Consider the following 26,115-nt stretch of genomic DNA (forward strand, 5'->3'; position numbering starts at 1 on the left):
ATCAGTGTGTCGAAGTTTAGTTTAGTTTTTGGCACCCATCTTGCACGGGATGGCAGAGACCCACAGAAGCTCCCAAAAGTCAACAACTGTCTGCTGTCAAAAATGACAATGAGGGTCGAGCTTAACAAAGGAGATTCTGCTCCTGCGAGCTGCTTTTCAGCTTCACTGATTTTGATTGATTTTGTGGCGAATGATTTGTTTTCGTTACTTTAGTGAGCATGTCAAGACTTGTATTTTGTGTGATGCGTGTAAAATTCAAAACAGCTGAAATGTTCCTGCATCTGAACGGAGTGACGAAATGGTTGCAGTGAGGACAAATTGCACCAGGTTGCCTTGTTTTCATTTCAAATTTAAAAGTCATCTTGTGTGTGTGTGTGTAGTTGCTGCAGTGTCTGAAACTGGGCGCGCTGTCCCGCACCACCGCCAGCACACAGATGAACGCCCAAAGCTCCCGCTCACACGCCATCTTCACCATCCACCTCTGTCAGATGAGAGTCTGCCAGCAGCCCTTAGAATTGGTGAGCCCTGCTGCAGGGTGAACGGATTGCCGGAAAAATAAAACACAAAAAGACACGACGTGAGAGGGAGATTCATTGGGAGTCTTATCAGAATTTCATTATAATCTCCTTTTACATTCAAATCTGTCAGTAGGCAGAGGAAGGAGGATTAGGATTAATCAGAGGATAGAAAAGGTAGGTAAGGGTAGGAAAGTAGAAATATGATAAAAAGTTTTTAACTTGAATTTGATATTAAATGTATTTCGGTAACACCGCACAAAAAGTTTGCACAGTGTCAAATATTGCCTCCATCTATTACAAAACTCAACTGTTTATTTATCATAATATTATGTCAATGTAAAGTACGAAATTAAGTATACAGCCACTGTATATGTTTATGCAAATAGCTTCTGCAAAAGATGTTTGAAGCACCATATATCCAAACCCCTTGCTAGTCAAACGGAGACGGGGGGACCAAGGAATTAAATGGTGTGGACTCCAATGCCATCGAGCAGCCCGAGTTTGAAGCGCTGATGGCCAAGTTCCATTTTGTGGACCTGGCTGGTTCGGAGAGGCTCAAACGCACTGGAGCTACAGGAGAGCGAGCCCGGGAGGGAATCTCCATTAACTGTGGTCTGGTGAGGCACAAACAAAATGTGTGTGTGTATCTGTCTGTCTGTAAACACATTTTGTTCATTTGATCTTAGCTCGTTATAGCATGTTTATTGTGTGTGTGCGTGCGGGTTCACCGACTGTAAACACATTATATTCATTTGATCTTGGCATGTTGTAGCATGTTTATTGTGTGTGTGTGTTGTAGTTGGCCCTGGGAAATGTCATCAGTGCTTTAGGAGACCAGACCAAGAAAGGAGGTCACGTCCCCTATCGAGACTCCAAACTCACTCGCCTGCTACAAGACTCACTAGGAGGCAACAGGTACATGACGGTCACCATAATTTTAAACTATAAACATACCTCTTAACCATGAACACAAATGTATCCTACCGTCGGACTTCGATATAAATATATGAAATGATTCTCTCCAGCCGCACCGTGATGATCGCCTGCGTCAGTCCGTCCGACCGCGACTTCATGGAGACCCTGAACACCCTCAAGTATGCCAACCGAGCGCGCAACATCAAGAACAAAGTGGTAGTGAACCAAGACAAGACCAGCCAGCAAATCAGCGCCCTGCGTGCCGAGATTGCTCGCCTCCAGATGGAGCTGATGGAGTACAAGGCGGTGCGTGCTCGGAGATCGAATAGGAAACGATGGCACACACACGTTTTGATGACAATGGATGATAATAGGTGGAGCTGAGATGAGGAAAGTGTTAGATATAGGAAAGGAGCTATTTGCACATAGAAGAATTTATGCTCTCCACTTTTTGACCTCTGGCTTGTCCACCTACAATGTGAGTAAGTGAGCTGTCGCGGGTAGTGGACCGTGGTGAATGTGGCTCGGCCTGGATACGGTTATAAGAACTGCGAGTAACACACGCGGCCGTCTGCCGCCAGACGTAATGATGTTTGCGTGCTGTGTCCGGATTAGACAGGCACTCTCTGTTCATAGATTATGCAAGAGAGTTTTCTAGTGTTTATCATTCAGGGTCTGACAATGGCAACTCCAAGAGCCCAACGCTGAGCAATCTGCCGGGCAGCAAATGATGTATTTTATGTCGGTCCTCATCTTGGCATGCAGGGGAAGCGCGTGGCATGCGAGGACGGTTCGGAAGGTTACAGCGACCTGTACCAGGAGAACGCCATGCTCCAAAGAGAGAACGACACACTGCGCCTCAGGGTGAAGGCCATGCAGGAGACCATCGACCACCTCAACATCCGAGTCACACATCTGCTGGCCAACGAGGTCAGCGTGCTGCTCTCCAAGTCAAGTATGTGTACTCCTCTTAAACTTGTATAGTGGCACATTTTCTTTTAGTCTTTGATTCCATCTGACTTGACTTCTAGGTGAGGGCAACCAGGAGATTGGGGCTCTAATTCAGAACTACATTCGTGAAATTGAAGAACTCAGGTAAGATATTTTTTTACTCTTACACCACATATCAGTCATTTGCTGAGAATGGCAAGTCAAGCCAAATTTATTGATATCGTCCTAAATCACAATGAAGTCTCAAAAGAGCTTCACATGTGCAAAAATTGACAAATATGCTCAACATCCCCTGATCTTAAACTCCCAGGAGGGCAAGGAAAAACTCAAAAAAACCCTACTGGGGGAAAAAATGAGAAACCTTGAGAAGAGACCACAGATGGGAGGATGCCCCTTCCAGGATGACCAGGCTGCAATGGATGCAGAGAGGGCACATAGAACACATAATGTAAAACAATCCAAAGAAAAAGTGGATGTCCAATTCAAAATAAAGAGCTGCAGGAAGGTGCCCTCAATTGTCCTGGCAGTGTCTTCGAGGGGGGTAATCCGCGCTCATCCCGATTGGTCGGCAAGAAATCCAGACAGCTGTTATCAGTTTGGGTGTCATCCAGCCGGGGAGGGGGGGAGGAGGACAGCGAACACAAACTCCAGCCGAATCGGCCACCACAGGTTCATTCATGGCAAAAGCATAAAAATGTGTCTTTAATCGTGTCTTAATAAATGTTTCTACTGAGGTAGCAGTTCTGATATCTATCGGTAGGGCATTCCAAAGCTCTAGATCCTGCGGATTTTTTTTTTGGCCCTCGGGGTCACTAAAAGACTAGCGTTTTGCGAGCGAAGGTTAGGGTTATATTTATTTGTCCAATTACTTTTGAGCCTCTGAAATAAGGAGTGTTTGTATAAAATTAGCTACAATTCCTATATGTTTAATTACATATTTATGTTCTACACCTTGAATTAAACCTTAAAGTCTGCACTTCAATTCCGTTGTAGTTGTTTCATTTCAAATCCAATGTGTTGGCATGCAATGCCCAAAAATAGGAAGATTGCGTCAATATTTTTGGACCTAACTGTATAATTGGGTGTTATCCGCATAACATTGAAAATTAATTATTACGTATTATGTCCCCAAGCGGGATCATATTAATACTTAAATAGTATGGGTCCGAGCACCGATCCCTGCGGGACACCACACGTAACGTTTGTGAGCTCAAAGGTCATGTTGCCATGGACCACGCGGTGGGTCCTGTCAGATAGATAGGAATTAAACTAGCAAAGTGCTTACCCTGAAATACCAACGCAGGTTTTAAGGTGTTCTTATGAAATATTGAAATCTACGTACAGTGTTGAAGGCGGCACTAAGATTGAAGAATACTAGTTATGAAGAGATCATTGGTCACTTTCGCAAGTGCTGTCTCAGTGGAGTGGTTCGCTCCAAAACCAGACTGAAACGATTCAAATCGATTGTTGGCGACCATGTAATCATTAAGCTGCTGCGCTACTCCTTTTTCAAAAATGTTTTGCTATAAACAGGAGATTTGAAACCGGCCTATGATTACTGAGACGGTCCGGGTCGAGAGTTCGTCGCTTAAGTAGGGGTTTAATAATAGCGGTTTTAAAGGCTGTTGGCACGATACCAGTGGAGACAGAGAGATTAATTATATTTAAAACGGACGGTTTTAACATGTTTGTTTAGCCGCACTAATCATTTGTGTAAGCCTTTCAAGGGACACGCTTTTAAAATTTGAGAAAGATATCGCATGATCTGTCAGCTCTAGTAATCGGCGGTCTTGACTGAGTGGTTGGAACGATCACCGTGATCTCATCCCTAATCGTTGACAGAGAAGTGAAATTTCAAATTTTATTAGGTAGTGATCGGACATAACAGGAGTGTATGGCAGTACTGTTATATTTGAGGTTGCCAATGCCAGATCTAAAGTATTTCCATTTTTATCCGCTGTTGCCTGTATTGCTTGCGTAAAACCGAACGTTTCAATCATTGTCTGAAACGCCACAGTAAGTGGCTCCCACAGTAAATTTCTATGGATATCAAAATCCCCCATAATTATTATATTATCCGCATTTGTCACTACAGGTCAGCCACAAATTCAGAAAATTCATCCAGGAAACCAGAGTAAGCTCCGGGCGGACGGTAGATAACAGCGAGATAAAACGACGGCAAGGCTGTGGATCGAACAACGAGAACTTCAAAAGTTTTAAATTCGTTAATCGAACGAGGTCTAAGGCTAAGATCGGAATTGGAGATAAGGGCTACACCCCACCCTTTTTACAAGGACGCGCAACATGCGAGCTCACAAAATTTGGATGCGAGGCCTCATTAAGCGGCAGCAATTTATCAGGTTTTAACAAAGTCAAAACTCATCAACTGTCTTTTTCACTTAGATCCAAGCTGCTGGAGAGCGAGGCCATGAACGAATCATTGCGACGTCAAGCCGCTCGGCCCTCCTCTCGAGCGACCTGCGCTTCCTCCTCTCTGAGCCCGGCCCCTGGACACCCCCCTGGCTCGTCCCCCTCGACCATGTCCATGGAGGCCGAAATGACGGACGTGTTGCGCAGGGCCAAGCTGGACATCGAAAGGCTGAAGAAGAAGGAGAGGAGGCAGAGGAGGATGAGGTGAGGAAATAATCGCCTCGTATTCATTTCTTTTGAAACTCTGCCCTTGCCATTGAGGTTCCATGTAGGTCACTGAATGGAATTGGGATGTAGCCAGGAGTAAAACTAGCTTTGGCTCATTCAGCTGGCCACTAGGTCGTGAGAGAGTAGAGTGCACAGTCCAAACGGCTAATTGGGATTTAATGGGATGTAGGTTTGATAAGATGCATGCTCGTAAAGCTCAGAGCAAAGGGGAGGGTAAATGTGCTCATAAAATCTACAGAGCTAAAAGCAAAAGTGATGGCTAATGAGTTTGTTTTTATGTTGAGCACATCACTTAAGAACTTTTTCGGAGCACTAATGGAGAGGGTTAGATTGCGCTCAAAATGGATCAATATTATTTGGCCTTTCTTTTGCATACCACTATTTTTTTTTATTAAATCAATGAATCCATACATTCTATATGATATGTTATACACAAACAACCATTTACAGTCGCATTCGCAGCTACGGACAAATACGTTTTTTTTTAACTGTCCTTCAGTCCAGAGTTGGAGAAAGGGTTGAAAAAACGCGTTAAGTTACACAACCACGAGAACGGCGACAACGGCCAAAATGGACAAAACGGACTGAACGGAGAGATCGATTCGGATGACAATCACACAGAGGTAACGTCAAAGTTTGATTCATAACAAAGACGAAAGGAAGAGCTTCCGCCTGATATCTCGATCTTTCTGGGCAGGACATCATGTCGACGTTGCAGGAAGAAAGTGGTTGCGATGAAGAGGAGGAGGAGGAGGAGGAAGGAAGGGAGGAAGATGATGAGTTTGATAGCGATGAGAGCCTGGTGGACTCGGACTCAGATTCTGATGAGAAAGGTGTGCTTCTTTGACTTTGGACACTAATGTGAAAAAAAATATTGAATGTGTAGCGATGTAGTGCCGTGTCTTGAGTTCTGTCCTTTTTGATTGTCTCTCCACTCTCAGCCAACTTTCAGGCCGACCTTGCTGACCTGACCTGCGAGATTGAGATCAAGCAGAAGTTAATAGACGAGCTGGAGAACAGCCAGAGGAGGTTGCTGATGCTGAAGCTCCAGTATGAGGAGAAGCTCATTCTGTTGCAGAACAAGATCCGAGACACCCAGCTGGAGAGGGACCGCGTGCTTCAAAACCTCAGTGAGTCTACTCACCTGGATTTTTTTTTTTTTTTTAAGGTCATTCATTTATTTACTTTATGACTGGGCTCCACAGTGTCCATGGAAAACTACACGGAGGAGAAGGCTAACCGCATAAAGCAGGAGTATGAGAAACGTCTTAAGGAGATGAACCGAGACCTTTTGAAGCTCCAAGCTGCACAGAAGGAACACGCGCGTTTGCTTAAAAACCAAGGCAGGTACGAGCGGGAGCTGAAAAAACTCCAAACCGAGGTCAATGAGATGAAGAAAGCCAAGGTGAGAGAACGAGAACACAGACTGGAGAGATGAAGATCGGCGCCACCTCACCTATCTCATCTGTTCTAGGTGGCGGTGATGAAGCAGATGAAGGAGGAGCAGCAGAGAAGGAGGCTGGTGGAAGCCAAGAGGAACCGAGAGATTGCCCAGCTCAAGAAGGAGCAGCGAAGACAAGAGGTCAGTCCGGTTTAGGTCTCCGACTGGGCGATACGGAAACATTTTGTTGCTTGTCTTTGCTATGTCTCATGGAATGAGGATGGGGGGGGGGGGGGGGGGTCTTATTTCAAAAGTCAACCACCAGGGGGACGCAATTGTAATCCCATTTTGCAAATGTAACTCAAATGTAGTCATCCTTTGTGTCATATTTTCAATTTATTCTCCCTTTCATACTCATTAGTTTCAAATCCGGGCCCTGGAGTCCCAGAAGCGACAACAGGAGCTGGTCCTGCGCAGGAAAACACAGGAGGTGACCGCCCTGCGTAGGTTGGCCAAGCCCATGTCAGACCGCGTAGCTGGACGCGTGGCCCGCTGGAATCAGACCGCCCCGGTTACCGACTCTGGCGCAGAGTTGTCCGCCAGCACGACGGCAAGCAGCTCCGAACCCGAGAGCGGAAAGACTGTGAGCGGGTTAGTGCGACAGTGGAACAACAAAAACAATGGCTATGGATACCTGGGAGAGAGCGAGGGGAGCATGGATGGAACGCGGGTCATTGGGTAAGATGGCCTCAGTCATGCGATGGACGCTGTGTATGCCGTGTCGTAATCTTTCACTTCCCTTCTACAGCAGCCGGAAGAAGCTGCAGCGGAAGCCGACGGGCGTCGGCACCAACGCAACGGCGGGCCGATCCGTAGCCTTCTCCAAGTTGGCCCGTCAAAAGTGGCAAACTCTGGAACGGCGCATTATGGACATCGTCATGCAGAGAATGACCATTGCCAATGTAGAAGCTGACATGGATCGACTCATCAAGGTTTGGGAGGCACTGATCTATGTCATACACAATTTCCTATTCCAGATGTAAAACTCTTCCAATTTTTTTCCCTTGGTCAGAAACGAGAGGAGCTGACGGTCCAGCAGGAGGCGCTCTCGCACAAGCGAGCCGTACTAATGGCCGAAGGGGAGGGTCCAGAAGCAGAGGACCGACTCCTTTTGGAGATCGGCGAGGATCTCGAGGTTCTGAACGCTAACATCGATTACATAAATGACAGTCTGTCCGACTGCCAGGCGACTATTGTGCAGATAGAAGAATCAAAGGTACGGAAGAGACAAATTGACACGCTAGGACAAAAACTCGTACTCAATAAATGACTGTTAGTTAAATGAACAATTATATGAATGATTTTAAAGAGAAATGGTTAAAAATAATCATTTTAATAGAACGCCAATTTGTTACAGGATGAGTTGGACTCAGTGGATACATCAGTGGTAATCAGCTCATGTTCTCTGGCTGAAGCGCGCCACCTGCTGGACCATTTTCTCAAGGCCTCCATTGACAAGGTCTGTCAGTATAAACAAGAACCACTAAAAAGCGTATTCTGGTCAAGTCATGTGCTTCGTCTTTGATATTCTTTATATTTTATTAGCGATATGGAAAATAGGATTGATGGATTATTATCTAAAAAAATTATAATAATTCAGCCACCATCTATTACCAGGTATATTTCAATGTCACTTTTCCCTCCAATTTTAAATGACCCTGTAACTTTTGGTAAAAAAAAAAAATCCTCAAACTTCTTCCATCCCCTCGAGCGTCTGTATGTGGAACAGCTTGTCCCCAATGCTTTGACCAAGAAAAAGTTTTGTTTTCAACATTGTAACTCTGGACTGTTGAGGGTATAAATGCATTCTGTCTCATGTATACATCAACCAAACAGATTTTCTACCGACACACATTTGTTTGTTTTGCAAATGACAAGATTGTAAGCATTCCGTCCTTTCTGTTGTGTAAGCATGAGGCTGGCACTCATCAGCACAGTCACACTTGTGGTTTTGTGTGTGTGTTAGAGCTTGCAAGTGGCACAGAAGGAGGCTCAGATCCGACTCCTGGAAGGTCAGCTGAGACAGACCGACGTGATCGGTTCATCCCAAAATCACATGATCCTCGATGCTCTGCGGGAAAAAGCTGAATGCATCCCTGAACTGCAGGCTCTCCTTCTCAATGTACAGCAGGGTGAGCACAAATGGTTGCATAAGTGAATTTTGATTGGGCCCAATGTGTTTTACCGACCGAGATGTCTCGCGCCCCAACTCACTTTCAGAGAACGGTTACGTCAGCACAGATGAGGAACCTTCTGAGTTCAGTCAAGCCTCAGAGAACAGGTGAAATTTCATCTTCCTGCCATTTTAGTCATTGGAATGATATATATATATATTTTTACCTGAGCTCCCCTTTTTCTTCTCCAGTGTCTCTTTACTGAAAGAATCCAACAGCCAAGAAGACCTCAAAATAAAGGTAAAGCATCTTATTTGCTCTCAGCCTTCCTTTATTATTTATTGCGTGCAACTCACTTGTTTTAACCCGTGTCACGTCTAGCCTTAATTACGGACAGATTAACCACTGTATTAAATCTGAATATTTACTTCCAATGACGTCTATATGTCCTTTTATTAACCACATGGTGGCAGTATAAGCAAGCAATTACAAGTTGCCTCTCCAGCTTTGATGTTGAGTGTGAAATAATTTATCATTTGACACAGTTCCGATGTACTCTCCGGTTACAGAGTGTCCTCCATCTTTTAATGCCCCCCCCCGCCCTCTCCTCCCATTTTCATTTTGACCAGTGTTGTGTTCCTGCTCAGCTCCTTGCTGCTTGGCTTCAGTTTATTTATATTTTGCATTTCCGTTTGATTCCGTTATTACGCTGATTTTTACTCGGCCTATTTCTCTGGGCTTCCACCTCCCACGCAGGTGGAACCTCGTCTGTCAGCTCAGATGAAGGCGGTGTCGGCCGAGTATCTGGGTCCCGCCCTGGAGCATTTGTCAGGCTGCAAGCAGGCGCAAATCACAAAGTCTTTGGCCTCGCTGACCGACATCCAGGAGGACGGTCTCAGCACGGTCAAGGCGAGCCTGGGCCTTGGTCTCAGCCTCTCTCTGCGGGACCCCTACCACAAGGACAGAGTGTCACGCACCATCAGCTTGCCTATCAGAGGACACACCTTGTAAGCTGAAAAATGCTCATTCAGTACAATATGACTTAGTCAAGTAGGATGTGAGCATTTGCATTTTGAAAATGAGTCAGCCAGTTGTTTTAGTGTCAGTAACACTGCTAATTTCTTTACGGGCATAATAATTGTAATTAGTGTGTTTAGCATTTGTATACTCCCTTGAGCACTGTTTGTTTTTGTGTGTGTCAGTCCCAGGCAGTCACGAGGCTACGACACCTCTCCCATCACCAGAAGGAAATCTTATGACCGTTCATACAGGTGATAATCACCTTTGCCGTGATGTCATTCATTGTTCTGCTTTTCACTCACACTTGTTTTTATGGATTTTATCTCAGGCCCACTGATGGCTATACACCACCGTCCTCCCCTCCTCTGAGGACCAGGAATGACCGCAACGTGTTCTCGAGGCTCACCAGCAACCAAAGTCAAGGTTCTGCACTGGACAAGTGAGTACAATAAAATGCTGTTCTTTTTTTTTTTTTTCCTTTTACATGCTCTGACGACCAGGAAGAGTTATTTTTATGTCTTCTCGTTGGTTTACTGGGCCCGTAGGGTGGTTGAAGGTCAGGTGTTTGGAGAAGAAAAGGCTTAATCTGTGCTTTTGTGGCGCTTAAGTGTGTGCAATTTCCAGTGAGTTTATCCACACATTCATTCCATCATGGACCCTAGAAGACTTCAAGTGGCATTAATACCATTCTCGTGGGAACCACTGGTGCGAGCAGTTCTGTTTTATATGACCAACAGACACTGATGTGGATAATAGGTGATAGAAAGAATTTTTATTACACTATCACTTTTTTAATGTTTGGCAGGGAATTCATGCAAAATAATAAGAAGGACACACATCAGTTGTTTATTTTGTGTTCATTCAAATGGAAGGGTGAAATCTTTACGCCCACAGTGATGAAAAAAAAAAGGTCGTATGCCCTCTTCACCCTCCCATCTCCTCCCCCATCGATACACGAGAAAAAACAACCTCCAGTCGCAAAGTGTAGCCCAACAATATTGAGTGGCAACCAAGGTGGTGAAGAGATGGTGGAAAAAAAAAAACTATTCCGACAAATGTCAGCTGTTATTTCAGGCCGCTTTTGCCCATTCTTTGTATTTATTTTTCCTACCTGTATTTTGCCTCATTCGCTGAGATGTTTTCTTTTTCATACTATGGATGTTTTTATGCTCAAGGCCTCTGATGTTCTTTCTGGTATGAACATAGGTCAATGCATTGCTTTTCCATGCAGCTTCTTGTCAGTTGTAGCCATTTTGAATGGACTCAGCTCAACAATGTGGGGAGGTTGTCGAATCTCTGCATAGTCTTCCTGAGACTTAAACTCAACCCTCAACTTTATTCCTTATTCTTTATTCCAGACTGAGATGTAGAGATGAGGGGAGTGGTCAGTATGAATTCCCTCAATGGCTGTTTGCTTAGCAGGATGGAAAACTGCCATAAGCACAAAATAATGATTACCGTAGCATCTACAGTATGTCACAGGAACCCTTCAAACAACTTCGATCTGAACACAAACGGTCCCGCAGTACATGTAGACTGACAATATCGCAGTTCTCACGTGCATGTCTAGTGGAATTTGCTTTTAATTTTCATTTCTTCAAGCATTTTACATTTTGTGAATGTCAGAGGGCTAGGTTTATATTTCAATGTCGTCTTTTGTCACCTCCTAATAATCTGAACTCACTGATGGTTGAACTCTTGTTTACAACATAGTGCATACCTATGAATTCCCCCAAATATGACATTGAGGTCTTTTCTTTATTTTTTATTCTGTGAGTAACCTGTCAGCTAAAACAACGTGGCGGCTCCCAAACATGACATCTTTCTTCAGTCAAGCATTCGGTGTTTAGTGATCACAGAAAAAGCTTTTATGCGCTGATCTACATCCAGAGCTTTTCCCGAGTCCCTCCTCCTTCGTAAACTCATTGCCAGTAACCCATCCTTAGCGTGATTAACCTTTCCTTTCCTCTCCTTGACACCCCACCCCACCCTACCCTGCGTCTTCCTCTTCTGCCTCCAGGTCGGATGACAGCGATTCGTCGCTCTCCGAGGTGCTCAGGTAGACTAACTGTGTCTTCTCCTTCTCTGTCTGTGTCTTCTGCCATTTGCTTGTTAAGCCACCATGACACCACCACGGTTCCCGTGGTCGTCTGTGGCCGCCTCTTCACCACCTGTCCCTCCTCCATCCACTTTCCTCTCCACCCGCATGTGATTGTGCTTCCTTTGTGGTGATGCTAGTACACGCAAAACCTGAATGGCCCTCAGGCTATTAATGGACTTTTCACCCAAAAATTGCTTGTGCAAATATGATTTTACAGCACAATCATATAAAAAAGTCTTTCTCATGTTGCCAGTATTGTAGACAGCTCCAGTTTACTTGTGAATCTAATGAGGAGAAGCAATGTGGAAATTAGATGGATGGTACCCGAGTCAAATCATTATAAAACTTTTGGAAGTAACATTCTTCAAAAATAAATAAAATAAGCAACATTAATGAGGTGGTACACGATACGAAACAGACTATGTATTTTTTTTAATTATTATTATTTTCATTGGACTCTTTACTGCCTGCAATGAATAATTGACTTGGTGTCTGATTGGCAAAAGTCTCCAAGCAAAACCGTAGAGAAAAGAAAAAAAAACTCATAATCTTAGCCAAAATGTTAAAATGGCAGAAAAAACAAAACAAAACTCGATACAAAAATAGCAATTACATCTCAACAACTTTTAAGCTTGCCAATTAACACCTTACACTTGTTTGTTTTTCTCAAATCTAATCTGTATGAAAAACTGCCAAATTGACACTGTTCTGTGTTAACGAGAAGCCAGACTGGTGTTCTTTCAGCCTTGAGTATTTATACCAGTGAAAGATAAAAAGACAGATTAATTTGTGAGCTTTAGAGGTTTTGTTCAAGAGGATTGCACAAATGGTGTCATTTTATAATGATGTACACAAATCTTTTCTCCTCTCAGTAGTTCTTACTAACTCTCAATTTGATGGGGCTTTCACAGAGGCACTTGTGTCTGTTTCTCAGTGGGATGCAGGGAACACACACTGATCTGCCTCCACATTTCTCATTATTTTGTTGGTCCCCCAAGCTCGGCACTGCAACATCCATTAGCTGCTCTTACATACTTCATAACTCTGCACACTATGAGATCTTTCGTTCTGATAGAGCGCGGGAGCAGTTGGTGCTATTCGGTCCATTGCTGCGAGAAGCTCGCTATATTCCAGTTTGCATCCTGAATGGGGGGGGGGGGGGGGGGTGAACATGGGGCAGATAATGTAGAATGTATATCTTAATATTAATAGGAAGATATAAAAAAAGAAAATTCAATGTTTCATTCCATGCCGTAGCAATGAGCTCCCTGTAGCCTTGACAACAGACAGGAATGAGATTCGCTCATAAAAATACACTGACCTATTTCACTCCTAGCTTTTACTTTGTTAAATTATCATCCTCCTTTCCCTCTCTCCTAATAGTATTTTATTGTTCATTTTACAAGTTACTTTTTTTTAATGTATTTATTTCCCCCTCCCCAAAATTACAGGTAGGGCATATTTTACAATAGGTCTTTCCTTGCAATGTTTCTAATATTCTGAGGTTTCCATGAACGATGGGGGCTAAAAAAAAAAAACAAAAAAAAAAATCGTACTTTTAATGTCCCCCTTTGATGTGGAGGTGGCCAAAGTATTTTTTTTTTTCCATGGAACCCCCCCAACCCATTAAGGTGGTGGACATGATTGTTGCATGTCACCTTATGTTTTTCTCTGCAGGTTGCACTTGCATTGTTTTTTCTTTTTATAATTTTATTTGTTTTGTTTATTTTTGTTTATTGGCTGATTTTTTTAATTTGGTTTATTAATGCAGTAGATAGCAATGTTTGTGCATTTATCTCCCAGCTTTGTTTTTATATTGGCACCAGCCAGTTAAGTAGAATAGATACCTGGAGAAGTATTATCACTTTTACTGTCTATCGGGCATTTTTCCATTATCCAATTTCCTGTTCAACACTAACAAGTAAAATCTCTCAGATGACACAAATCATTCTTCATACAATCTTGCTGACAGAACAATATAGATCAACACAATTGCCCTGATTGCATCCAATACCTGCCGGTGGTTGCTGGGCAGGATTCGACTCCAGCCTTGCAAGCCAATAAAAAAACCCAGCAGGAATATGAAGTCCAACGATCACTAATGAAACATTCAAGATACAAATAAAAAAAAACATATTAGAATGGCAAACCAGTTGCACTGTTTACTCTTTCCTTCTTTACCCACTTTCATCCTCACCCACTTCACGCACACGCCCAGAGCCCACTCGTGTTATTAGGAAACCCACCAGAGACCAATTTTCTCACAATCCTCCCCCTTCACCATCTCCCTGCACTTGTCTCACTCTGCTGACTGCTTTCCAGGATCTCTTCGACTTTGGACTGTCAGCGTAACATAGGGGGGGGGGAGTGTCAGTGGGTAGAACATCCAGAGACAGTTGTGTGTACCTTTTTAAACAGTGGTCACAATGGCATGTTTGCGTGTGAGATGAAAAATAGGTCGATTAACAAAGAGCTCTTGTGGATGAAAACACTTCAATTTAACTTGGAGCAAGAGATTGTCCTCGAGTATGTACTCTCAATGGCCGCAGCATAAGAGCTGTAACAATACATTGCGAATGACATTTAAAAAGTAAATATCTGGGTGTTTTTTTTTTTTTGTGTGTGAAAAAGCATGTTTGCCTGCGGTTATGTTTCCATCTGTAAAAATGTAAGAGCGATCATATGCTCTCGTTTTGCCTGGAGGAAGTAACACGGCCAATGATGATTTTTCTTCAGGGGTGTGATTAATCCTATCGGTGGCGTGAAGGGGGGCCGGACAGCCCCCTTGCAGTGTATGTCTGTAGCCGAGGGCCACTCAAAGCCCGTCCTGTGTGTGGACGCCACAGATGAGCTGCTGTTCACTGGATCCAAAGGTAAACACTTAAGCAACGCGTTGATAAAACCCAAGTGGTTGAAAAAGAAATTCATTGAAAGCATCTTCTTACGCATCTTAATACTTTGTTCCAGATCGTACCTGTAAGATGTGGAACCTGGTGACAGGTCAGGAGATTGCCACGCTCAAAGGTCATCCCAACAACGTGGTGTCAGTTAAATACTGTCCCTCCTCGGGTTTGGTCTTTTCCGTCTCGACGTCCTACATCAAGGTGTGGGACATACGCGATTCGGCCAAGTGCGTCCGTACACTCACGTAAGTGCTTGTCTACTAGTTACAGGCTGTGTAATTATTTATTATGGTACAACAAAAAAGTAACATGTTTGTACATTTAATTTAATTTAATTAATTAATCATTTAATTTGTACGTTCATCCAGTTCATCAGGACAAGTCGTGTCAGGCGACGCGTGTGCCGGCGCCACCACCCGCACAATAACATTTGCACATGGTGAATGTCAGATCAACCAAATTGCACTCAATCCATCAGGATCTGTTTTGTATGCCGCTACTGGAAACACGGTTCGCATCTGGGATCTCAACAGGTACAGAACATCCTTTTGTTTTATTGTTTGAATGATATTCATTTTTTTTTTGTGCGTCAACAAAATATGTCTCATAGTGTTCAATCTACTTACAAAGCTCCTTTATGATTTTTATAGATTTTCTTAATTTAGGATTTTTTTTTCCCTTGTAATGATTACCGACAGACACAAATCAGACATCAATTGCAAGAAATACTTTTCATCATTTTATAGAAGATACTAAAAAGCTCCACAATACTGATGTTTTGTTTTTGTGAACACTCTTTATATTTATATATGTGTTTTTGTGAACACTCTTTATATTTTGTATTCATATTTTTTCATTTGTCTTCAGGGACACAGAGAAAACAGAAAATCTCAGAGTTTATTGATGCGTAGGAATTCTGCCAAGATCCAAATGCATTTAATATAGACCCTATTAGTATCAAGTCAGCCTGTGACAGGGGCTCAGCTGGGTTTATTGGTGAAATTGTAAAAGGCTTTGTGCGGTGAAAATGAGCTTCAACTTCTTGTACGTGTGTGTTTAGGATGCAAGCTTTGGGCAAGCTGACTGGCCACATTGGTTCCGTCATGTGTTTGACGGTGGGACAGTCTCTGCTGGGCAAAGATCAAGTCATCACTGGCTCGAAAGACCATTACGTAAAGGTAGTTGCACCTTTTTCAGTCTGATTTTTAGTAACATTGTCAGGATAATCGTTAAAGATATTTCACGGTGCTTTGTACTTCCATTTCCAGGTCTTCGATGTGGCGGAGGGGACCCCGGGTAACATCGGGCCGGCTCATAACTTTGAGCCACCGCATTACGACGGCATCGAATGTTTGACCGTGCAGGGAGACGTGCTGTTCAGTGGATCGAGAGACAATGGCATTAAAAAATGGGATTTGGAACAGCAGGAGCTCAGTCAGGTATGCTTTGTGTGTGTTGTGGCCTATTGTTTCAGAAGAATGCCAGCTGAGTAATAAATACCTCTTGCACCATATGCCGTCACTCAAGTGATAAAATCTAGGTTACATGTGACTGGTGTCAACAACAGCAAAAAACACTCAATGACACAAAGACTTTTCTGCTCCAGAGTGGGGATTGCTGCTTTATAAGATTTAAAGAAACCGTCTATGTTAAATTAGCTTGATGTTTAAGGCATCTATCGTCTGCCATTAAGAATGTCCTTTTAGCGAGCTGCTTCCACATCTTCCATATCAAAGGGTTAGTGGGTCAGGCTGAGCGACTGTCTGGCAAAGTTGCACTTTTTGTCTGGCTACGGGGTCAATTAGTTGGACCCTCGACGTTGAGTTGATCTGGAAGGGCACTTAATAGGAGCTCCTGTCATTCCGACAATGCGGATGTGCCCGTCAGGCGCATTTGTGTCAAATTCGGGCCTCACGCAATTCCATCAACACTTTTCAGTTCTCATTACAGGAAGGCGGTGTATATTTCTTTTCATGTGTTATGTGAGGAGTGTCATTCAGCTGCCTGTCACCGCAGCGCTTCTTTCTTTTCCTCATTTATACACGGTATTCACTCTTTGGTGCTTGTGTGTCAAGTGGCAGGAAAGTGTGTCAACATCAGGGCCCAAGATTCAGAGGGAAAGAAAGCGTGTGTTTTGCGTACGTGCGTGTTTCCTTCCGCGCTGTCTCTTGTGTATCGCCTGCCTATGTTAAAAATGCATCATCTTGCACCTTGTGAGACTTCATTCGCATGCACATTCATTTGCATATTAAGCAGCACGTTGTCAAGTTTTTCACAAGTTATTTTTTATTTTTGCTTCAATCTTCAATCATTTCCCCCCTAATTTCTCCCAGAAGACTAAATAAGAAAATAAGGCGCTGTTCAAAGACTCATTTAAATCCGAGTCGGTGCTGCGGTCCGTGGCGTCTCACCTCTACCTCATTTACCAAAGAGCCAATACAATCTATTTTACAGCCTCTTGTCTAATTATGAAGTTGCATCCGAAAAGCAAGCACGGGATATAAAATCATATTGTTGTATATTACGGCTACCTCCTCGTGGAGCTGTTTTGTTCTCAACCTTTGTGTGGAAAAGTACAGTGCACAACCTCGCGGGAAGCAATGGAGCACTTTGTTTATAATTAATCTACACAGTGTAAGTGTAAATATAACTCTCAAAAACACTTGTGGACATACACGGTGTAATTTCTGTTGGTCACTGGGTTCATGCAATGCGGCTTTACCATCTTTTATTTATTCCATCACAGCATCTGGTGTTTTCTGTGCCGTCAGGTTGTCAGACCAAATATTGCACCCACCAGACCAAGCAATTAATGGCTCCATGAAGAATCCAAAGAATGTTTTTTCGTCTTCTAAATATTAGCAATGATTAAATTTGTTTTAACCTCGAAGATTCAAAGGTATGATCCGCCCATTGCAAAACAACTGTGACAAAGACCTCACACTAGGTCGTCGTTTATGTTCCATAAAATGTTCTCCATTTTGGCGCAACTTCACTTCTAATATTTTCTTTAATTTATGTATTAAGAGAGAGCCACTGAACCTTTTCCGACCTATAGATCCCATCTCCAACTGACAAACCTTTGCTGACCCCAATAATGAGTTCCCGCTTATCGAGTGCACTTGAAGACCCGCGATGCCGCAAGCAGTAGTTTGAAATACACTTCACATCTCAATGCGTCATTGTCATTAAGAAAAATACACCGCAATTTACGGGCAATGTTTTAAATTAGCATTTTAAAAATCAATCGGCATGGAGTAAGTATAAAAATATGTTTATCACGATATTTTGTGTGGGAGCGTTGAAGCTTACTTTTTAACGTTTTTACTGTTATACGATACACTTTTATCCGAGATACCCTTTTGTGGTGGCAAAAAACAACAACGTTCAAGCCAGAGCAGAAAAAAAACCTGCTACTATATTGTCAGCACAAAGGTCAGAATACACAACAGTTCAAAAAGAATCACATTTGCACAAATGAGCCAACAACAAAACCTAATTCGTTGCTTACATTCACGCTTTATGAAATGGCAAGAGCTCCATAGAGACTCAACTGTATTATGTATAAAAGTCCATTTTCCTTCAAGTCTGCATTTTATTTGTTTGTATCTAGTTCCATTTTGAGCTCAGGCATGGTTAGGGTTTAACTTAAAAGCTCCCCGGGGAAGGTATTATATCTCCATTCATACCATTTGCCAGGTATTTTTGTCAGCATGTGGTAGTTTGTTCCAAACAATATGTGAGACCATGCAGAGAAGAACGCATGAGGGAAATTAGAGAGCTAGAGAGGGATGGAGAAAGAAAAAACACACCGACAGATCACAGGCTGTCTTTGTAGCGTGGAATATTAGTTTTTTTCATTGTATTTCATTTTTTGTTTCACTTTTCTTTGCATGGAAAAAACAAGGATTTTGTTTTGTCATACTTTGAAAGGCAGAAAATGTGCCCGTTTGTCGAGTATTTGAAACAAGAAAGTTTGCCACTTGAGCGCTAACATGGTTGAACAGGGCACAAATAAACAAGCTTTGTATCGTAATTATTAGCTGCTGCAATTCTCTTTTTAAACACCAGCCACTTTGAGGTTTGTGTCATTGCGAGTCACTTCTCATACACAAGGCAGCTCATGTTTCTTAACTGAATGGTGCTAAATTGAGAAAGTTTCCCTTTTGTTGACTCAGCATCTCTCTCCCTTCACTCAACAGCAAATCCCCATCGCCCACAAAGACTGGGTGTGCGCCCTGGCTCACGTCCCGGCGAGGCCGTTGTTGCTCAGCGGCTGTCGGGGCGGCATGCTGAAGGTGTGGAACGTCGACAACTTCACTCCCATAGGAGAAGTCAAAGCACACGACAGCCCTATTAATGCCATATGTACCAACTCCAAGCAGATTTTTACTGCGTCCAGGTAACTTGGGTTGCTTCTGCACTACCATGAATCTCACTCAGGGGCTACCACAGTATGCAATTAATCAACTCTGTTGGGAAAGGACCTATTTTATGCCACTGAAGCTTACGTTCAAAGGGTGCCCCCTTACTCTGCACGGTTGGACAGATAAATCTCCCAGTGAGAAATAATGAGATTTAAAAAAAAAAATCAGGAGAACATTTTCATTGGTCTTTCTGGTGTCAAACTCAATGTGAAAGAAGTTTCTTAAATGAGTGGTTTGTTAAATGTTGATTAGAGGTAAAATGATGATCATTTTGTAAAAATGCCCCCCTCCTCATATGCGGAATAATCTTGACTGACTTTTCCCCCTCTGCTTTCCGTTTTCCTCCCTCATTATCCTTCTCCATTCTACCGCCACTATGATCCTACTGGACAACAATGCGTTTGTCTCAAAATGGCACCGCCAGTGATTGCAGAGTGAAATTATGGAACTATGTGCCCGGCTTGACCCCGTGTCTTCCTCGCCGGGTCCTCGCCATCAAGGGCCGAGCCACCAGCCTCCCATGATTAGCACCTTCCTTCCTTCCTTCCTCTGGTACTTTCTTATCCTTTCCTTTTCCTTCCCCAGTACTTTTCTGTCACCTTCATTTTCATTGGCCTATTTCTGCTATCCTGTCATTATGAAAAAGGTTTCTGCTGCTGTATCGAAAACAAGTGATACAATCCGTGCAGTAAAACAATGAACTGCAAAGGGTTGAACATCCCTCTGGCACACATGAATTCTTTTCCGCTCCAAACTAATGACTATTGTCGGCCCATCTTTCCCCATCAATTATCTGGAATTATCACCATTCTTCTACAGACACCAAACTCATTTTGTCTTTAAAGTAAATTCCAATTTATAACCAGAAAAATACGGACTAAAATAACACTGTCTAGTACAGCCGTGAAGTTTCATAGTTGTAACAGAAATAACTTTAGGGCAACTTTTGAGCTTCCAAGTTTAGATGATTGCGTTTTTAGTTTGTTCTAACAAAACCAAACTTGGCAACTGTGAAGTCAGCCTCATAAGCTCACATGAGTTTCATAAAGTGGGTGATGAAGACAATTGACAACATTGACATTGGCATGCAAGCAACTTTCAGTTATCAGCTTGAAAATAGCTTTTGAAAAGTGGAAAAAAGCAAACGTGTGTGTGTGTGTCTCTATGGAGACCTCACTGATGTTATTTATCTCTTGTGTTTTCCTGACTTCCTTTGCTCCCCTCCCCTCCCTTTTGTGAAAACACCCCACATCTCTCTCCCTCCTCCACCGTGCCTCTCTGCAGTGACAAGACGGTGAAGATCTGGCTGTCAAAGGTGTGGAGAAAGAGGTGACAACACAACTGACGGGCGGCGGTTGTGATCTGTGACCTCACTTCCACCACCGAGGCAATCCCACTTTTATTTGTCACTGTGAAAAACGGAACATTTCCCTGAAGGGCAAGATAAACAATTGTTCCTTTCATGTTTTTGTTTTAATTTTAAAAGTGCCATCTGTCTTGATGCCACTCGGACAAGGCCAATGCATCTTGCAGACGCTGCTGGCAGCACGATTTCTCTCATCGTAACAAAATGATGAGTGCCGTGCTCATTCCCCTGTTTCTTGAGGAGATTGAAAAGCAGAATACGTAACGGAACATCTGTGTAAACTCCTTGAGTTTCCCGGAAGAAGATTTTTGTCTTTTTTAAGATCAGTCATCATGTTTATCAAGCTGTTACACAACTAGACATCTCAATTTCTGCCCCAGATCTTTCTCTTAATTATTTATGTCAATGACTTTCTGTGCTGATCAACAAGTAGTGTTTCATTTTCATTTTCCCTACCTCATTTGTTTTTGGACTGTGCTTTCCAAGTGGGCGAGAAAATCTTTATGGGTCTCTTTGCACAAAAACCTGGTGCTGGACTTGTTCCGGCTCTTTATGTCTGCAAATGTGCCCTCTGTTGGCTCAGCCTGTCTTGTGCTGACCTTGCAAACACAAAAGCACACATCCAGTAGCACAAGCGAGGTGATACTACCCCTGGAGGAGCTCACTAGACTTCATTATCTTGTGCGAAAAGTCCAGACGACAGCAGAAATACGAAACACCCCCTGCAGACGACCGCAGATTAGTCCCAGCCCCCACCAGAGCCCCCGACAATCCCTCTCAGTCTGTTTACATATCCAGTAACTGGCATGGGTGCAATCATGCCAATTAAGCTCATCGATCATAAAGTTACAGTCTGTAGTGCAGGAAAAGCAAATTTCTGGACTTGAATGATCTCTGGACGTGCTCCTTGGCAGACTCAGAAGTCAAGCACAGTGGAACCTCTTAGGTTGAACTCAATAGATTGCCAAACATCTGTCAAGCACTTTAACTGTAATGATGAAGGCGTCTCATTTTTCTTCATTGTTACTTGCAAATGGGGAAACGTAAGAAAAATGTCTTCCATACCATAAAGATCAGAAGTTGTCACAACAGAAAAGCCAAAGAAAAAGCCAAGCCCTCATTCTGAGCGATTCCTTTGACACCCTCTGAGCCAAAGTCTGTGATTAATTACTGACGTCTTGTAACGTCTTACAAGAAATTGCATTGAACCTTTGTTTGACATTAAAGTCTTCGGAATTAGGGCGTTCAAATCCAGAGGTTCCGCTGTACTTGATGTCGCTCTTCCAAGGAGAGAACGACCAATTCAGCCTACTCACGGCATGTGCAAAATGTAACAAATCCAACCAAATCACACTTTGTCTGTTCACACGTATTAGGAGTAACACAGAATGCTAATCTGAAAAAACGAGGAGGATGGCAGATCTCCACCTCTGACAGCAGAGGTGGAAATCTGCTTTCTGCTTTGCCCCTTTTCCCGGCAAGTGAAATTCTGTGTGAAGCTAATTTGATTAGCGCTGTCACATTTCTCCCGGCTGCTCTGCGGAGGAGATCTTTTTTGCTGGAAAGCAGGTCACAACTGAGAGGGATTCTGAAATCTCCCTCCACACTTCAGTTGCTCCATTAAAGAGTCGGAACACATTTCTTACGGACACTGATTGCAGAATTAATGTCCACTGGATTTTCTTTTTTGTTATTGTTGTTGCAGAACACCTAATTTGGACATGATTCTTCAAGCAATCAAAATAAGCCAAATCCCCCCCCAGCCCAAGCTACTGCACCCTGTACATGACACAAATTCTTTGAAATGATGCAAGGTTGTGTTACACTGCAGTACAAACTAGTTTCACACGCTGCTGAAACACTCCAAAAGCAATTTGTTTGTTTTTACCAATGTATGTGGACCTGTGTCACTGCCAGGCGTGTTGTTGGTTTATATATATATATTTTCTATGTGGAGCAACTCAGGTACAGGTTGAAGGATCATTTTAGTTTGTCATCACTCGATGTGATTGTTTTGAGTCAAATTTTTTTTCTTCTTCTTCAAAATGCCTTGTTTGTGTAAAAGGGTGCTCTTAACCGTATCTCCCTGTTCATACTACTTCTACCTTTTCATTTTTGGTTTTTATCTATACACTTTTCTGTGTAGTCTTGCTCTTCTGTAAAAATCTTAAAAGTAGTTTTTTTTTCAATTTGTTGTGTAAATCAGTGGAGGATTTATATAGGATTTGGCTTCCAGCATTAGTTACTGTATTTTAGTCTGTGCCAATTAGCCAATCAAAGCCATTTGCCATTTTTCATATTTCTAGGTCATACCTGGAGAGGAGAGGATCTCACTGTGAGTGGCCCCCTACCTAAACACGCAATGTTCATGGTACTAACTGAATGATTGCACATCTGAGAAAGGAGATTGCAGTTTGGAATGATCAGCCTCAGTGCTTAACACCTGCATCCAATTCGCCACCGTATCACACTGGATAGATTTCAAAGTCATCGCTTTTCCTTCCCTTCAAGATCATTTTTTAATCTGGCCATCATTCCCTTCAAAGTTTGTGCCTGGTTCTAAAGAAAGGTTTGTCCAACGACAGTTTACCGCTTGACGTTGTGTAAATAGTCGTGCCATAACTTTCATATTCAAAGAGTATTACTGGCCATGTAAGGAGAAAAAAGTTGAGGGGGAAAAAAAGGTCCTTTTAACTTTTGTAATTTCATTCGAGGCAAGACTGTTGAGGAAAACCTCAAATAGTAACTAAAATGACCTTTGTTATTTTCCCCCCGCTCATCAAACCCAGTCTTGAAGTAACGTCTAAAGTTAATCCTTGATTATTATCGGCCTTATTTGTAGTGATACAGAGCCTGCCAATCTCAGACTGAAAATACTAATACTCTTTCATAATCTGAAAGTTAGGCCTTAAATGTTTGTTTTTTTAATTAGTAGCCACTGGCCACTGTTGTGAATAATCCACAAATGTACTGTATGAAACGTAGTCTTAGACTGCGTGTTCCAAATACAGTGCAAAGAACGCACCCGTTTAGATCTTCAGCAGACGGTTCTAGTCAAGTCAAGTCAAGTTTATTTGTATGGCCCTAAATCACAAGCAGTCTCAAAGGGCTTCACATAGACAAACACTTGACAATTATTCTCAAATTCTATTGCTATTCGTCAAATGTGATGACATAGGAAGACTCTTATATGTCTGCCTGTGTTGTAAATGTAGAGAGAGCTGCATGCAGACCTTTGTTCATGCAAGTCCAGTCTTCCACTGGCACCTTGATTCATTTTATTACGATAAAAAGAAAAAAATAGAAAGGTGTTTGCAGACGAACAGTAAAAAATCTCATGAGAGATTTGTTACCATTCGTAATGGTACAATTGAGCCTCCAACCAGCTCGAGGCACTATGCAGCTATGATTTAAAAAAAAAAAAAAAAAAGAACTTTCTACCAAAGCTCAGTATCATTAAGGATAGGCTCTGGAAAACAAATAGTGGAAGGAACATTTTACTCCCAAACACATGGAAGTAAGAATGACTTGCCATCAGATTTCAATTGATCCCCTGATCGGTCTCTGCAATACTGTCAAGCGATGAGTTAAAAGTCATTCGCTAGCCTGCAATTAGCACCCAGCCCGCCCATTGCGTCACCATCAAGAAATAGAAGCTCAGTCGTAGCTCGACTTGCGCCTTGTGCCTCAGCCAACGGCCTTATACCAGCACAATGTCTTTGTAGCTGAAGCTTCGTCCTACAAATTGGGATTCTGTTTTAAGTCTGCGGATATCTCAGCTTGCTGGTTCATTAACGGCTGAGAAGTCTTTTCATCATCCGGGCCCCCGGCCCCCGGTACGGGATTGTATTTGCGCACAATCATGAGGGCTGCTTACTTCTTTGCTGCTAGCCGCCAGCTCTCGGTCACACATCTCTTGTACAAATATACGTTGCAATGTCTGTGAAATCAATACTTGATGTGACATGAATGCAGGGTCAAAGGTCATTTGTGCCTTTTAATTGCACAGACTACTCATTCTTACAAATGAGTGTAAATGTGTGTACAGGTCTTTTTTTTTTTTTTAAACGTATGAAAATATGCATGAGAACCAAGCCATGTACAAACATGTTTCAGTGTATATAATGTAAGTAAATATTTAATGACAAATACAGCGTTCCCTGAACACAATAAATAAGTTAACAAAACATGATCGACTTTGTCGGAACCACTTTCAGTTGTTTTTTAATGCTTTGTGTTCAAGCAGTAATATGTAATAAGATAACCTGCGAATGAAAGGAGACATTTATTTCATTGCCGTGGCAACCTCTGAATTGCCTACAGTGAACGTCTTCAATCTCTTATTACAGCCTTATTCCAAAATAGATTACTTCATATTTTCAGAGGTCAAAAGCACTCCGGAGCAGGATGTCATCTGGGAAAATCTTTTGAATGTAATTAGTACAAATGTGTTCATTGTTTGTACATGATTAAAAAACTGGTAAAAGCAATTTACCATCTATCTCCTTGAAAATAATCCAATCTATGTCAGAGTGGCACATTTTAATCATGTGCAATATGTTACTATTATGTAAACGCAAAGGCCTTTTTAATTTTTTTTATTTGTCAGTGTACAGAGACATCCTTGACGAACCTGCTCCAAAGCGCTCCTGACTTCAAGCCTGAGGTGACATTTCAATTTTGAGCAGGATAACAACCCAAAGTACACAATCAAGATATCTAAGGAGTGGCTTCAGGACTACTTTGCGAATGTCCTTCACTTGACTTGAAAAACAGGAATAACAAAATAGTGGCGTTACATAATGGGAAAACTTTTAGGTTTCTCCAATCGTGATATTTGCAACTTACAGAACAACAGTTGGCTTAGCTTGGCTTTATTAGCTTGAGACAATGTCAATACTTGTTAGCATTCATTCAAAGCAAATATTAATTTGTAAATCAATTACCAAAACAATGCATGACATCGTCCTCTTTCAGAAGCTACTAGTGAATGTTCATATTCAATATCAATAGCGTTCCTTCCCTTTCTCCGCCACGTCACAAATTGTCAGCCTGCATTTATGTCAGTGGTTTTAAATAGAAGCAAAATGCACCCAGTGGAGCGTCGCAGACCCCCACTAAGGTGGTAAGATTCTGGTCTGCATATCAGCATACCTAGATTCTCATCGGTGTGGAGACGGGGAAGTGCATCATGCATTTAAAATCAAAGAAATGTTATCTGTCAAGAACAAAACACTTCCCGTTTAACTTTGCTAACACATTCGGATAAGACTAGAGTCTAATTCCCTTGCACTTACTAAACTTGAAATTTGTTAACTTTATATTCTTTCCAGACGGTTTGATTAGCCTCAATGCATTTCATTACAACCAAAAATAAATATGCTGAATAATTGTTGCAAATAAAAGAAAACATAACAGATGGACACACATTTTTCCCCCACCTACAACTATTTCTATGTCAAGATTTGCTCCCAAGAAAAGAATACATCTTCATTCCCTTTGCGAACGCTGATCATTAACTCGTGCGGGGCAACACTTGCCACAGTCGCAACGGGACACACCGACACTGTGATGTATGACGGCCATTAACGCCTCAGTGGAGCCGAAAGCCATTTGAAGATGCCAGTCACAAACAAATATCCATATACGCGGCACAGCCGTCACATCCCAGCAGGATGCGTTCCATCTGCTCGTCCCACAT

The 26,115-nt window shown here is 42.5% G+C and overlaps 1 protein-coding gene across 2 annotated transcripts in view; it reads left to right on the forward strand.

Moving 5' to 3' along the window:
- The window catches only part of kif21b (kinesin family member 21B), a 38,934-nt gene extending 14,313 nt beyond the window's left edge, over positions 1 to 24,621 (forward strand). The window contains exons 5-34 of one of the 2 annotated variants that reach the window (XM_061291225.1): positions 381 to 518; positions 953 to 1,135; positions 1,318 to 1,433; positions 1,544 to 1,739; positions 2,199 to 2,388; positions 2,465 to 2,528; positions 4,788 to 5,018; positions 5,542 to 5,665; positions 5,740 to 5,875; positions 5,984 to 6,172; positions 6,248 to 6,447; positions 6,517 to 6,624; positions 6,845 to 7,161; positions 7,232 to 7,415; positions 7,496 to 7,699; positions 7,841 to 7,942; positions 8,450 to 8,615; positions 8,704 to 8,764; positions 8,849 to 8,897; positions 9,354 to 9,604; positions 9,800 to 9,868; positions 9,946 to 10,056; positions 11,638 to 11,676; positions 14,455 to 14,591; positions 14,686 to 14,866; positions 14,990 to 15,154; positions 15,682 to 15,799; positions 15,890 to 16,060; positions 18,824 to 19,023; positions 20,333 to 24,621. In XM_061291225.1, coding sequence (XP_061147209.1) covers positions 381 to 518; positions 953 to 1,135; positions 1,318 to 1,433; positions 1,544 to 1,739; positions 2,199 to 2,388; positions 2,465 to 2,528; positions 4,788 to 5,018; positions 5,542 to 5,665; positions 5,740 to 5,875; positions 5,984 to 6,172; positions 6,248 to 6,447; positions 6,517 to 6,624; positions 6,845 to 7,161; positions 7,232 to 7,415; positions 7,496 to 7,699; positions 7,841 to 7,942; positions 8,450 to 8,615; positions 8,704 to 8,764; positions 8,849 to 8,897; positions 9,354 to 9,604; positions 9,800 to 9,868; positions 9,946 to 10,056; positions 11,638 to 11,676; positions 14,455 to 14,591; positions 14,686 to 14,866; positions 14,990 to 15,154; positions 15,682 to 15,799; positions 15,890 to 16,060; positions 18,824 to 19,023; positions 20,333 to 20,381 — 4,449 coding nt within the window. In that variant the 3' untranslated portion in view covers positions 20,382 to 24,621. The remainder of the gene's footprint in view (positions 1 to 380; positions 519 to 952; positions 1,136 to 1,317; positions 1,434 to 1,543; positions 1,740 to 2,198; positions 2,389 to 2,464; positions 2,529 to 4,787; positions 5,019 to 5,541; positions 5,666 to 5,739; positions 5,876 to 5,983; positions 6,173 to 6,247; positions 6,448 to 6,516; positions 6,625 to 6,844; positions 7,162 to 7,231; positions 7,416 to 7,495; positions 7,700 to 7,840; positions 7,943 to 8,449; positions 8,616 to 8,703; positions 8,765 to 8,848; positions 8,898 to 9,353; positions 9,605 to 9,799; positions 9,869 to 9,945; positions 10,057 to 11,637; positions 11,677 to 14,454; positions 14,592 to 14,685; positions 14,867 to 14,989; positions 15,155 to 15,681; positions 15,800 to 15,889; positions 16,061 to 18,823; positions 19,024 to 20,332) is intronic. The other variant, XM_061291227.1, reaches the window with a different exon arrangement.
- The last annotated feature ends 1,494 nt before the right edge of the window (positions 24,622 to 26,115 follow it).

Source organism: Syngnathus typhle, linkage group LG11, assembly GCF_033458585.1.
Source record: "Syngnathus typhle isolate RoL2023-S1 ecotype Sweden linkage group LG11, RoL_Styp_1.0, whole genome shotgun sequence".
Classification (NCBI taxonomy): Eukaryota; Metazoa; Chordata; class Actinopteri; order Syngnathiformes; family Syngnathidae; genus Syngnathus; species Syngnathus typhle.